Source organism: Frankliniella occidentalis, unplaced genomic scaffold (genome assembly GCF_000697945.3).
Source record: "Frankliniella occidentalis isolate FOCC.00 unplaced genomic scaffold, Focc_3.1 Scaffold142, whole genome shotgun sequence".
NCBI classification, from domain to species: domain Eukaryota; kingdom Metazoa; phylum Arthropoda; class Insecta; order Thysanoptera; family Thripidae; genus Frankliniella; species Frankliniella occidentalis.
The window spans coordinates 89,506-100,685 of NW_026267269.1; the positions used below are offsets into that span (position 1 = coordinate 89,506).

At 46.5% G+C, this 11,180-nt stretch overlaps 2 protein-coding genes across 18 annotated transcripts in view; both read left to right on the plus strand.

The window, feature by feature from the left end:
- Positions 1 to 5,257, plus strand: part of LOC113204979 (H(+)/Cl(-) exchange transporter 5) — a 9,100-nt gene extending 3,843 nt beyond the window's left edge. For 7 of the 13 annotated variants that reach the window (XM_026420373.2, XM_026420374.2, XM_026420380.2 and 4 more), the window contains 12 exons: positions 50 to 127; positions 592 to 944; positions 1,034 to 1,195; positions 1,292 to 1,439; positions 1,517 to 1,656; positions 1,743 to 1,925; positions 2,001 to 2,215; positions 2,312 to 2,661; positions 2,766 to 2,976; positions 3,070 to 3,233; positions 3,311 to 3,533; positions 3,621 to 5,257. In XM_026420373.2, coding sequence (XP_026276158.1) covers positions 50 to 127; positions 592 to 944; positions 1,034 to 1,195; positions 1,292 to 1,439; positions 1,517 to 1,656; positions 1,743 to 1,925; positions 2,001 to 2,215; positions 2,312 to 2,661; positions 2,766 to 2,976; positions 3,070 to 3,233; positions 3,311 to 3,533; positions 3,621 to 3,711 — 2,318 coding nt within the window. In that variant the 3' untranslated portion in view covers positions 3,712 to 5,257. The remainder of the gene's footprint in view (positions 1 to 49; positions 128 to 591; positions 945 to 1,033; positions 1,196 to 1,291; positions 1,440 to 1,516; positions 1,657 to 1,742; positions 1,926 to 2,000; positions 2,216 to 2,311; positions 2,662 to 2,765; positions 2,977 to 3,069; positions 3,234 to 3,310; positions 3,534 to 3,620) is intronic. The other 6 variants (XM_052270878.1, XM_052270882.1, XM_052270880.1 and 3 more) reach the window with 2 other exon arrangements.
- Positions 5,258 to 5,348: 91 nt separating this feature from the next.
- The window catches only part of LOC127750153 (uncharacterized), a 14,878-nt gene continuing 9,046 nt past the window's right edge, over positions 5,349 to 11,180 (plus strand). The window contains exon 1 of one of the 5 annotated variants that reach the window (XM_052270887.1): positions 5,349 to 5,624. Coding sequence is in view for 1 of the 5 variants with exons in the window: in XM_052270883.1 (XP_052126843.1) it covers positions 10,522 to 10,691 (170 nt within the window). In the remaining 4 variants the exon portion in view is untranslated. The other 4 variants (XM_052270885.1, XM_052270886.1, XM_052270884.1 and 1 more) reach the window with 4 other exon arrangements.

The window sequence follows — 11,180 nt, forward strand, 5'->3', positions numbered from 1 at the left end:
TATATATATATTTTTTTATCTTCATTCTCGATTTTCCTTTTCTTCCAAGTACCTGGTGTAACTTACTGCATGGGGGATGGTGAAGGTGAGTCGCTTTGCTATCAGCGAACCTCTATCCTGCAGCATGGTAATTATTATTGTGTGAAGAATGATTCTTTTGTTAGTGTTCTTGAGAATTACTGTAGCAGGATTTTTGTAATTTTCTTGAATTGTTTTCGTTTAAAACTTTACTTTATACCAATATTGAACCATAAGTGTTTTGCTGTCCTATTACTCTTTCTGAAGCTGTAACACCACAACAAACTAGCTTATCAGCACCTTGAAATATTTTAGTGTATTTTTAGTTTGAATTGTGCTTTCTTATCTTATTATTATCACCTGCACGTAAAAATATGCTTTATTAAACCAGACATAATTATGCTTTCATCAATCATAATTCTTGCAAGCTATTTCTTTTTGTTTGTGTCTATTAATCAAATGACATTTGATTGTATTTTTGTGTATTGTATCTCTTTATTTCTGACATTATTCACCATTAAAAATTGTTTCATTTTATAAATTACATGTAACATCTGATTTTATTATTTTCAGTTGCTGCCGATGGTGATGAGATCCCAGGTATCGGCCAGTATGAAGATTTCCACACCATCGATTGGCAAAGAGATATTGCAAGAGACCGCATGCGTCACCGATACATTGTTAAGAGAAGACAGAACTCTTTATTTGACCTAGTGAAAGGAGCACATGATGCATGGTCTGGTTGGGTTTGTGTTTTACTAGTAGGATTAACCACAGGAGTAGTCGCTGGTGTCATTGACATTGGTGCATCATGGATGTCAGATTTGAAATATGGTATTTGCCCTTCTCGCTTTTGGTTCAACCGAGAGCAATGTTGTTGGTCATCAAATGAGACAACTAGTTTTGAGACAGGAAATTGCTCTGATGTAAGTCTTAAATTCATTGTGATGCTTAGTGCTTAAATTTTAAACAATGAAGCAAATTCTCTCTTATTCCATCCTGTATTTCTTTTCAGTGGCTGACATGGTCTGAAGTCCTTGGCCAGTCCAGAACCGGCGCAGGTGCCTACATTATTTCATATCTAATGTATATAGCCTGGGCTCTCCTCTTTGCCTCTCTTGCTGCATCACTAGTCCGAATGTTTGCACCATACGCATGCGGCTCAGGTATTCCAGAGGTAATTATTTCAATGAAAATCCTTTTGTTTTGCTTTGTGGCCTATTTATGGTATTGTCTTTTCTTCGACAAAAATTGACAATGTATTTTCTTCCAGATCAAAACTATATTGAGTGGCTTTATCATCAGGGGTTATCTAGGAAAATGGACCTTAATTATAAAATCAGTTGGTATCATGCTATCTGTATCTGCTGGTCTCAGTCTTGGAAAAGAAGGGCCAATGGTTCATATTGCCTGTTGTATTGGTAAGTTGTATTGGTAAGAAATAAAACATGGCTGTAAAATCTTGTATTAATAGCTTACTTCAATTTTGGTTTTGTAGGCAATATACTCTCATACCTTTTCCCCAAATATGGAAGAAATGAAGCAAAAAAGAGAGAGATTCTCTCTGCTGCTGCTGCAGCTGGTGTATCTGTTGCTTTTGGTGCTCCAATTGGAGGTGTCCTTTTCAGCTTAGAGGAGGTATGCTACTATAATATAAAACATTTTTGGGATGGGTGTTATGCGGTTGTACAGTATATTAAATTTAAGATAAAATTTATTTCCAGGTCAGTTATTATTTTCCCCTGAAGACATTGTGGCGCTCGTTTTTCTGTGCTCTTGTGGCTGCGTTTGTGTTACATTCTATTAATCCATTCGGAAATGAGCACTCAGTATTATTCTTTGTTGAATATAACAACCCTTGGATCTTTTTTGAACTTGTCCCATTTGTCGGACTTGGTATTATTGGGGTGAGTAGTAGACTATGTACTGATGCCTTAACTATTTGCAAATATAAGAAATTTTGAACAAATTTTTGTGTGCAGGGTGTCATTGCTGCTATATTCATACGAGCAAATCTGTACTGGTGCAAATATCGCAAAACATCCAAGCTTGGCCAGTACCCAGTAACTGAGGTCTTAATTGTGACTGCTGTGACTGCAGTGCTTGCTTACCCCAACCCATACACTCGTATGAGCACAAGTGAACTCATTTATTTGTTGTTCCGCAAGTGTGGTGTTACCAACACTGATGATCTGTGGTAAGTTTGTTACTTAAATAAAGCTTCTCATACTATTTGGAGTTTCAAAATTTTAAAAAAGATACTAAAATCTGTCTTTTTAACTTATATCTTTAGTGATTACAACCGCAACTTCACTGATGTGAAGTCAGCTGTCGACCTTGCCTCAGCTGGCCCTAAGGTTTACCGTGCAATGTGGCTTCTTGTTCTTGCTCTAATTTTCAAGTTGCTTGCAACAGTATTTACATTTGGTATAAAGGTACCATGTGGTCTTTTTATTCCATCTCTTTGTCTTGGGGCAATTGTGGGCCGCATTGTTGGCATTGGCATGGAACAATTGGCTTTTAATTACCCCCACATATGGGTGTTCAGTGGAGAGTGCTCCACAATGAAAGACTGTATAACTCCTGGTCTATATGCTATGGTTGGGGCTGCAGCGGTTCTTGGTGGAGTCACAAGAATGACAGGTTAGTATGACTATCTTTGTGTCTATCAAACCATTTTTTAAAAAAATTGTTAAGTTTTATTGGTACACATTTTCATTATCTAATATTATGAATCCTATTTTCAGTGTCCTTGGTGGTTGTAATGTTTGAACTGACTGGTGGTGTGCGCTACATTGTCCCGCTAATGGCAGCAGCCATGGCCAGCAAATGGGTAGGTGATGCCCTTGGAAGCCATGGGGTCTATGATGCCCATATAAATCTTAACGGTTATCCATTTTTGGATAGCAAAGAAGAGTTTGCTCACACATCACTTGCAGCAGATGTAATGCAGCCTAAGTACGTGATTCATCCTATGATACAGTTTTTGTTTTGTGTCATTATCCTTAGATAGAGGATATAAATACTAATTCTTCCTTTTTTTGTATCAAGGCGGAATGAGACATTAAGTGTCTTGACACAGGATTCCATGACTGTGGAGGATGTTGAAACACTGATGAAAGAAACAGAGCACAACGGCTTCCCTGTTGTAGTGTCACGTGAAAGCCAATATTTAGTTGGCTTTGTACTAAGGAGAGACTTAAATCTAGCTCTTGGTGAGTCTCAATTACATCTGAATTTCCAGTAAATGCTGTTTTCTGTGATGATGTAAATGTATCATTTTCATTTTTAGCGCAAGCTCGGCGGGCAGTCGAAGGTCTAAGACCAAGTTCATTGGTACTCTTTACTAGCAATTCTCCACAACAACCACCTCAGCCAGGAACACCTGCTCCGCTTTTACTCAAGAATATTCTTGACATGGCTCCTATAACGATTACTGATCAAACTCCAATGGAGACTGTTGTAGATATGTTCCGCAAGCTTGGCTTGAGGCAAACTCTTGTTACACACAATGGGTGGGTATTTGAACATAAGTTGAAATGTGGCAGGTCTGTTAATTTTAAACTTGAAGAGTCATTCTAAATTTTGTCTTTTTCTTTCAGTCGCCTGTTGGGTGTGATTACGAAAAAAGATGTACTGCGCTATGTCAAACAATTAGACAACGAAGACCCTAATTCGGTTCTTTTTAACTAAGTTGGCTGCCACGTCTTGCCTGGTAGCCCAGTGCCAGTGGATGTCTGTGATGAAACAAAAGGTCACCTCATCTATTGTTTCTTATTGTGCGATGAGGTTACCACTTATAGTTAATACATATTTCTTACTAATCCCTCTCAGTAGAAATTTATTGGTAATATTTTGGACAATGTTATAAACTTGCTATGCAAGTTTAATGCAATGTACTAGTGATCTGTCAGAACTGAATACATTGTATGATGGGGATTTTTTTTAGTACCTTTGTGTGTTCCTGATTAAGATATTGCTTGTATGAGTTTTAAATTTTATCCTTGTAGGGTTTATTCCCGTGTCTAAATTTTAAGTATACTTCATGCTTGCCTATATGGATAGGAAGTCAAATTTAGCCTGCGGCAAGTGTTTTATTTTCCCAGTTTGTTTTACAATTTTTATTGAATTACTTATATTCTTATCAGTTACAGTATTGTATCTACTTTTACAAGTCAAAAAGTCCGTATATTTTGCAAACTTTTAGAATTTCTAATCTGTTTAATTTATGTGTGATGTGTCTTCCTTTCTGCTGTGTGGGTTCTTTCTGCCAGGCCACAGAAATGGTGATAATATTTTGTAGATGATACGAGGAATAGTTGGAATGATTATGCTAGCCCTGAAAGAGATTTAGTACATTGTAATTGATATAGATTTCATCAAGATACATTTTCAGTGCCAGCATGTAATGTGACTTTTTTCCTGCACTAAACCAGAGTAAAATGTGAGTGAAAAATATTTGCTTTTTTAACTCTCAGGTCTGTCAAGGTGATTTAATTGTCATATTTCATGTAGTGCTTTGCCTTGTATTTAGACAGCCGTCATGAGACCTCTTTACTAAAGGTGCTAGTCATGTGGTAGGTTCAAAGATATGTACATATGTTTGAGCCATCTAGTTTATCAAATCTTGTATTGTAGAAACCGCGGCCAGCTCATTGCAGCTTGTTTTAATCTTAATTTCAAATGTCATCTTTTCATTTAAATCTGTCCTTGTCTCATTTTCATTTGGTATGGTCACAACTGCATGAAAATTTTTTGCAACTAAGTGAAAGGCATGATCTTTCCAAGTGACCTTTTATTGTCAATAGTGGTGCTGGCTACCACACAAATTTTATTATAGGAACCCCCTTATAATGCTGAAGACAGAATAATTTATATTACAAATGATATATGAAATATATATGTATATGTTGTATGTAAGAATACCACGATCTGTATCTAATCATGAACTGTGTATTTGCTGTGAAGTCTTGAACACTTTTTACTGACCCTTAAGCTGGCTCTATATTAAGTGTAATTTTATTTTAGGAAATTCATTTAAATCCAATTTGTGTGATCTAATGGACTTTTTTTTTTTATTTGAGTGTTCTAAGCACTCATTTTCATTCCAAGTTATTAAATACCATCTGTGAAATGCTTAAAAGTCTGTTTCACTTTGCCCATGTACTTTTGGATGAAAAAAGAGAACAAAGTAGTGAATTTTGTAAACACTTAAAATAAATAAGTGGTCGCTAATGAATCAATGTTTCATTTTAAAGTATCTATGCCCTGTGCCCCTCTCATCTTTTAATATATTTTTTGTCTTTGCAGGTGGTACCTCTGTCTGTGATAGTCAGCACTCACAATAGGTGCACAGTCATTTAAATTGTGATACCCATTGTCAATCCATATCTCTGAGTGTCGTGCAGCGCACGCTAGCCCAGCATTTTCTCCCTGGGCACCTCAAATTTCTCGAGCCCCACCCATATTGGAGCCCGAACTCGACCGAGCGAGCAGCTAGCTTTCAAGGCCGTTCCATTTTTATCTCGTAGTCACTTGCTCCGTGTGTAACAGCCCGAACTGCCACCCGTTCCGAGAGGAGAGCGACAGGAACTACAAGAAGAGGGGTGAGTGAGAAAAATGCCTCTCGAATTCTCTACTTCTGAAGTTGTAATTTTTGTCGTATCCTAGCGCTGTTATTGCTGATAGTGAAATATGCCCCAACTTGTGGAAGTGGTGTTGAGGTTAAGTGTGGTGTTGTGGTGGCTGTAAACAAACCGTGCGCATGCGCGAAGTGGCGCGCAGCGTTGAGAATTTCAGGTTCCTCATTTCGCCGCTGCATTTGAATTACAACTGACACAAATTCTGGATTGTCGTGCCGTGGTAGCGAAGTTACGACCCTTTTTTCATCACAAGATGTGATTTGTTTTGTATATGGAAACTAAGTACAGCGTGCACGTCTGTGAGGTATCATGTCATGTATATGAAGCGCATGTGTTATGGCTATTCACGTATATAGTAGGTTCGTGAGTAGCACTATATGAGGGTGGCTTATCGAAACTGTAGCGATTCCGCATTGCGTGACTTAAAGATATGCTACCTGCCAAAGTAAGTGTCTGTGCGTCACTTGTATATTTTTTTGGGGGTGGGTTGGGGGTAGTAGTGAACGGCCTAAAACGTTAGCAACATTACTGAAGCGCCATTTCGTAGTTGGAGGTCGGAGCAAGGGAGGCGACAGAGCAAGATGTAGGTGTATGGAGGGGGGGAGGGGGCGGTTGCAGCTTGGGGTGCAACTACCCCAAGTCACCCTGACCCGTATATGTGCTCGGCTGTACGTCGGCCATGTCGACCGTGCGCACGCTGTCGTCGCCTCCCGCCCGGCCGTCGGCCGAACGTTGTTGTCTCGACTCGCGGGGCGGGTGTGCACCTGAAATAGTACACGCACGCACGCACTCTCGCGCAGAGACGCACGTCGCGGACGGGCCGGCCCGGCGCCTTGGGCGTGGTGTCGACCCGCGGCCGCGGCGCGAGCGTTCCCCGCCGCAGCCTTGGCTGTCGTGGGAGGGGCGCGCGCTCGCCCGCACCACGGCGCACACACGCACACGCCCGCACCACGGCGCACACACGCACGCACACTGGTCAAAACTCTCTCGGCTCGTCGGCCGCTGCCTACCGCCGCGGCGGATTGGATCGGCGAATAAGCGTGGCGGAAGTCGGGCGGGCTGTCATCACACGACACGCGACTTGGAAATATAATGAACGCCAAAAATGAATTGCGGCCGCCCCCCGGAGCGCGCGCGCGCGCGAGAGAGAGAGAAGTGCTGTGCGTTCGTTAGCGGACCCACAGCATGACGGACTTGTCTCTGCCAAAACAGGCGCCGATGAAGCTACACGGACACGCGCCGTCCGACCCGTCGAAACAGAGACGAATAACATGAGCGCTGCTCCGCTGGAAAGCGACTATACCACATCTCTTCCTGGTTGTTGCTGCTAAATAATGATCCTGTAGACGAAACAATGAGCGCGCGAACTCTCCGCTGTGCGTTGTCGCTGCAGCAGAGCTTTGTATTTCCGCAGGCCCCTGTGGGCTCCGTGGTAGGCAACACGCCCACCGCCGCGCACTGCGGGTCGGCCTACCTGCGCGCCCTCGCGGACCGTCCCCAAACTGACGAGTAAGGTTTGTGCGGAAAATCGCGTTCGGCAAGCCGGGCGTGGTGGAGCTTGGGCAGGGCGGGGCGGGGCGGGGCGGCGGTGGGGGCCGATGAGCGATGACGAGAGGGACGTCCGACCGACCGACGGCGGCGTCCAGCAGAAAACCAGGGAAGTGGATCAAGTCCCGCCTGGCACGGCACAAGACGGCCGCGAGCACGACTGCTTGGGCGTTACTGTTCTCTTCCCGGTGAGGAGGGTGGCGTTACCACTGGAGGCGCAAAAAACACCTCAACCAAAACACAAGAAGAAAAACCACGCGGTTACGTTTATAGCGCTGATAATTTTTAAGTGTCTGTATTAATGGATCCAGAGACTCCGATTCGCTTGCGCTCTCTGTGACTGAGTTTGCGGGGCCCGGGCGTTTTCCACGTCGTTTTGGACGTGCGACTCGGCTCCTCGGCTCTGGTGGAAGGGCTCTGTTCGTTAAGGGGAGCGGCGGCGTGCCCGCGCTCTAATGGGTAGCAGTTCCCTGCCCTTCTGCAGCGCTGGCGCGGCCGCGGTGGAGACGGCAGCTACACGATACGAGCGCGCCGGCCCCCGCCTCGCGCTTGCAGACTTTGCAATTTTATTTGCATCCAGTCACGACCGAGGAGGAGGTGGAGGTGCACCGTTCAAAATCTCCCGCCGCCGGACTCTGCTACTAAACTTATTTGCGGGGCTCTTGAGAGCAAAGGTGCGCGCAGTTGTGGTGTTATGGCGAGGCAAAGGTGGCCCGCTTTAACGAGGCCCGGGCGGGGCGTGGCGGGGCGGGGCGGGGCGGCCCGTAGCGGACGCGATGGGGACGCTAATGAAGCGGCTCGCAGACGACAGCCGCAGAGCATGTGACTCTTCTACGTTTGAGACGGATCTGTTTTGATAGATTACCTTCTGGTCGGAGGGAAAGTGTATAGTAGTTGTGCCGTTGAAATGTGTTTCGCCGCAGTCAGCGCGGCGCTTTTGGTCTCTGTCGGAATGCGATTTGAACACTATAGCAAATGTCGCGCGCGCAATACGCATGGAAGCGACAGTAAGTTTGTCTGTTTGGGTGCGCACAGCGCGCATTACCGTACCAATTGCATTGGGGAAACCTCCGCCCCTCCGACACACCAAAGCAAGGGCAAGGGTTCATAGCACTCGAGGGGGAGGGGGTATTTTCGAAGGCCCGCTCCACGTAAAAATTGCGCCTAAGATGTCGTACACGAATAGGGTAATGTGCGACCTGTCTCGTCGCGTTGCAATTGCCCTTTCCGTGTCGTCTGTCACACATCAGTCGATTGCACACGAGTATGCTATACGCCCGACTCTTGTCACTGTACGGTGTGCTTTATTGTGTCGTCTTTTTTTGTCGGTCTCTCTAAACTTGAGGGAGGGTGTGTTCTTCACACTCGGGCCGGTGCTGGGCAGGGCCGCTCCCGGTAACGGGCTGCGACTGGACGGACTCTGTGCCGGGCCCGCGCCCCTCCCTGTGTCCGCCCCTCTCTCTCTCCCTCCCCGTCCTTCCACCTGCCCCTCGCCGTCCTCCCACCTGTGCCTTCCCGTCGGTCCAGCGGCCAGCGGCGGCGTGCAGCCGCACCGACAGGACCGACGGGACAGAACAGAGTCGAAGTCAAGTCGAGCGGAGCCTCGCGCGCGACCGCTCCCGCGAGCCGAGACCTGCCGTGTGCTTTCGCCCGCCCCGCGCGCCCTTTTCACTTACTTATTTCATTATTTATTTTTATTATTTTTATCTACTTCGTTTCGCATCGCTCCTCGTGTGTGTGTGTGTGTCGTTGGCGGCCGCGTGTGGATCGTCGTTCACGTGTGTGTGTGTGTGTGTGTGTGTTTTGTTTTTGTGTTCTCCCCTGTTCTTATTTTTTTGTCGTTGTTTGTGGTTCCTTTTTATTTTATTTTTTCGCTCGCGTGTGTGGTTGTGTGTGTGTGTCGTTGCGGATCCCTCCTGGCGCTTTGCGCTACGTGATTTCAGTTTCTCATCCACTGCAGTGGTGCGTAACTCTCTTTTACGCATTTTGTCGGGGAGGGGAGGTGTGGGGCGTTTGCGTATGCGCGCTCCGCCGTGGTGCACGCCCGCCTCCTGTGAGCGCAGCGGGTCTATAACGTCCTCTTTCTCTCTCCGTTGGCTCTGTCCCATTTCGGGCCCACAGAATTAAGGCGATTCGAATGAGAGCAGCCGGCCGCCTTGGCAGCGGCAGAGGGAAGTCCCGGTCCCCGGTCCTGGGCCGGGCTGAGTCCTTGCCTAGATGGGAGCTCTCGCGATGAGCTGCCTCTATCCTCCTGTCTGTGGACCATACACTGCATGTGTACTGTGTCTGTGTAGCTGCTGTTGTTATTTTGTTTCTATTTTTCAAATTTTTGTAATTCGGTCAACTTACTAGAGATTATTTTATTTTAATCTAAGATGATGGTGGTTGAAAAGAATTAATTTCATTTTAATTTAGTGAATCTATCTTTCGTGCATCATCAAGTTTCTCTCTGGGCAATTCCAGATAGGGGTGTCCGTCCGTGACGGCATTTGTGAGCGACTGAGGGGTGCTACGTACTGTAGCAACACGCCCCTAGAAGCGTCTTTCTTGCAAAGACGCGTCTAGTCATGTGCTTCAACAACAAGTAAGTAGCACCTCTCAGTCGCTCACAAATTCCGTCACTGACGGACATTTTTTACAATTTTTTTCTGGAAAAAGACCTAAAATCGGCTTACCTGATGAGAAAACCCCCTTTTTTCTTCTGAGTGCGTGCCTGTGTTATTCCTTCCCTCTTTTCCCTCCCGGACTGCACCAGCGAAATCTAATCAAAAATTATTAATAATAAATTTAGTAAACTTTTCTTTGGGCTGCTGCTGCCTTGGCTCGACTTGGCGACCCGGTGGACTCATTAGACTCAGCGACAAGCGCACCCCTTTGTGTGCCAAGCAACGCGACGCTTTAGATTTCCCAAACCCTTTTACTTATTCGGTAACGAGAGCTCTCTGTATGCAGCGCGGGCGACTTTTGGCTCGCGCTTCATGTGCCATGAATGCGAGAATAATAACTGATCCGATTGGCGGTCCGTGATCCCGTCGGTCGACCCCTCCTGCAGGCCGCCGGCCCGACGCGATGCTGTACGTCGATCGACGACGCGTGTTTGGCGTTAGATATTTTTCGTCGCGCCGCGCTTATTTTTCCCATCATTCTAATTGGACCAAAATCCACGCGAGCTCATGGGGCGGAAATTTACCTTGCAGATAGGCGGGGCGGGGCGGGGAGGGGTGCGGGGGACGTGTGAGCGGTTTACGATCTCGGGCATGAGCCATGCTGGTCGGATAGCCCGGGCCGCGAGCATAGGTCACTTGGTAACGACATGAGGCAGAGCGCGCAGCCCCCCGAGCAGCCGCAGCGGCCGCAGCAGCAGCAGCAGCAGCCGTCGCCGCCCGACAACGAGGCAACGTCCACGTCATTTTCGGTCAATGCGGAATCCGAGGCGGATTCCCTGCTGTTGACGGCTTATCTGAACGATGCCGGCACTCTTAGGTTAGCCTGCTGCAGCAGCGACACGTACTTGACTTTGGGTCGGCCAAAAGCTTTCCCCCCCACCCCGAACTCCGCGGACCCTGGCCCGGGCCTGGGCGGTCTGTTTTTCGTGGCATTATAAGCCACCTTTCAGCAAATTACTTATCCGAAGTTGACCTCCCTGCTGCCCGACTCCTGTTTTATTTGTTGCCCTTTCCCCTCTGGCTGAACCCGCCGACGGGGCTCAACTGAATGGCAAGTGGAATATTTTTGCCTTTTTTACGCGCTATGTTATGTCCTCTTTCCTGTATGGAAAACGAAAATAATAAAAAGGGGGGTATCTGGCGACCAACAGACTTGTTTCCGCCTAGTCTGACTTTTGTCTCCCGGTGGCGCAGCATTTGGTCGTAATCCGACTTGACAATAGTCCGCTGAGCCGCCCCGGCCTGGGAAGACGGAAGCGGCGTGATGATGCGATCGGCATCGCACACCTTAGGCCCTTAGGCCCTT